The sequence below is a fragment of the Fragaria vesca genome, linkage group LG7, assembly GCF_000184155.1.
Source record: "Fragaria vesca subsp. vesca linkage group LG7, FraVesHawaii_1.0, whole genome shotgun sequence".
Taxonomy (NCBI): Eukaryota; Viridiplantae; Streptophyta; class Magnoliopsida; order Rosales; family Rosaceae; genus Fragaria; species Fragaria vesca.
Genome location: NC_020497.1, coordinates 21,095,442 through 21,097,180, shown reverse-complemented (window position 1 = coordinate 21,097,180; position 1,739 = coordinate 21,095,442). Strand labels below are relative to the sequence as shown.

General features: G+C 39.3%; 1 protein-coding gene across 1 annotated transcript; it reads left to right on the top strand.

The window, feature by feature from the left end:
* The first annotated feature begins 339 nt into the window (after nt 1-339).
* LOC101300673 lies at nt 340-1,387 on the top strand. Its single transcript, XM_004307899.1, has 2 exons — nt 340-695; nt 1,071-1,387. Exons 1-2 carry the CDS (start codon nt 401-403, stop codon nt 1,172-1,174), a joined length of 399 nt encoding a protein of 132 aa, XP_004307947.1. The 5' UTR covers nt 340-400; the 3' UTR covers nt 1,175-1,387.
* Nucleotides 1,388-1,739: the final 352 nt, after the last annotated feature.

Genomic DNA, 1,739 nt, shown 5'->3' with positions numbered 1-1,739 from the left:
CTTCTTCAACTTGTTCTTCAGATGTGGAAGACCAAACTCCCAATTGTTTTAGGCTTCATTGCTTTAGGCTTCATAGGTTGTGTTTTGTTCTATATAAGGATTGCCAACAACCTTTTACCTTCAAACTAGCATATTTTCAATAGCCGGCAAACTGTATATGTTTGATATATTACATACCAAGTTACCTGTGCTTGTCAGTCCCTTTGTGATGTTGCCAACATACATGGATTCGAATCCTCTCCTGAGCTAATTTTTTGCCTGAGCTTCTGAGGAGATGAAGACACGTGGCTTATTTGAGATCTAATGGTCTATAATTCTTCTTCATCTATCTAAACGCGAACCCATGCTCGAAATAAACAATCAAATCAAAGGAGACGCCAAACCCTAAGCGAAGCCAGCCATGACGGACACAGCCGCATCCGCATCCGCACCGATCCCTCCCTCAGGCAAGGGGCAGCCGGATCCACCAACGGGCGAGGAGGAGCCAGATGCGAAGAAGTTGACGCAGGGCGAGGAGTCGAAGATGATTAATTTCGAAGAGATGCCAGAATTATTAAAATACTTACCAGAATCCCTAAAAGACGAAATACCAGATGATGTGTTAGACAGACTGCATCTTACTCGCGAGGATCTAAAGGTCACTGATGACGAGCCGATGGAGCCGATGGACGTGGCTCTCCTGTGTACTCTCGAAGGTATATATTCTCCTCCTGATTTGAATTTTCTTTTTGTTAATTTTATTTCAAATTAACTTTTGTTTATGTGTTTTCTAATTTTTGAAAGAATCAATACAATTGTCTGTGCTGAATTTGAATTAATGAATTGAATAATAGAAAAGTAATCAGAAAATAGCATCGATCAAGTTAGCTCGTTTTGGTGTGTGTGTGTGTGATTATTCAAAGTCAGGACCTTACCTGTGTATTATTAAGTTTGTGACTTGATTGATCCACTAGATTAATTGCTAAGGAGGCGGTTGGCCTTTGTGTTTCTTATTCATTCGATTTGGTTATTAGGATTTTTAACTTTTCCTCTATGTCTTAACCTTGTTGTTTGTTCTGGGTGATGCTCAGCACCTCCTGGTGAAGATGATGTTAGGGACTTCCCTGAACCAGAAAAACATATTCTTGGTGGGATGTGTTCTGATGTCTGTGGCGTGGTTTTTGATCACTTTTGATCACTGGCCTGCCGACTGCCCCAAAAACACTGTCCAGGGTAGCACTGGTAAGTGATGAGTTCGATCAAGAGGGATCTTAAATATCTACTAATTGCAATGATGTTTGTTATCTTATGATCTACCAAGTCTGTACCAAGATATTATCTTATTTTACTGTGAACTGTTCCATCTAATGTAATATGCATCGTATTACCACCTTGTTTAATGATTGTCATTGTGATCGACTTACCACCTTGTTTAATGATCGACTTTACCTGGAGTGTTTTTGAAACTGGCATTTTTTCTGTAGCCGGCAAACTGTATATGTTTAGCTGTGCTTGCCCGTCCATAAAAATGAGTTATTACATAATCATCCGAAAAATATGCGATCCATCTTAAGATACTGAAAATTATGATTTGTAGGACATGAGTGTGTTGCAACCGAAATGGCATCATTTAAAATCTGGTATATGGACGATTTCTCAGCAAATTACTTTTGAAAAGAGAAGGCAATACATCTGTATTAAGGGAACAGCTCAGGGCAAATTACTCTAGTGTTGGTCCAAATGTATTACATCCCATCTTT

Bases quoted from the DNA above. Each gene is read 5' to 3' on its own strand.
- LOC101300673 (XM_004307899.1), top strand. From the start codon at position 401: ATGACGGACACAGCCGCATCCGCATCCGCACCGATCCCTCCCTCAGGC. The intron at 696-1,070 runs GTATATATTCTC...GGTGATGCTCAG, and splicing joins TCTCCTGTGTACTCTCGAAG to CACCTCCTGGTGAAGATGAT.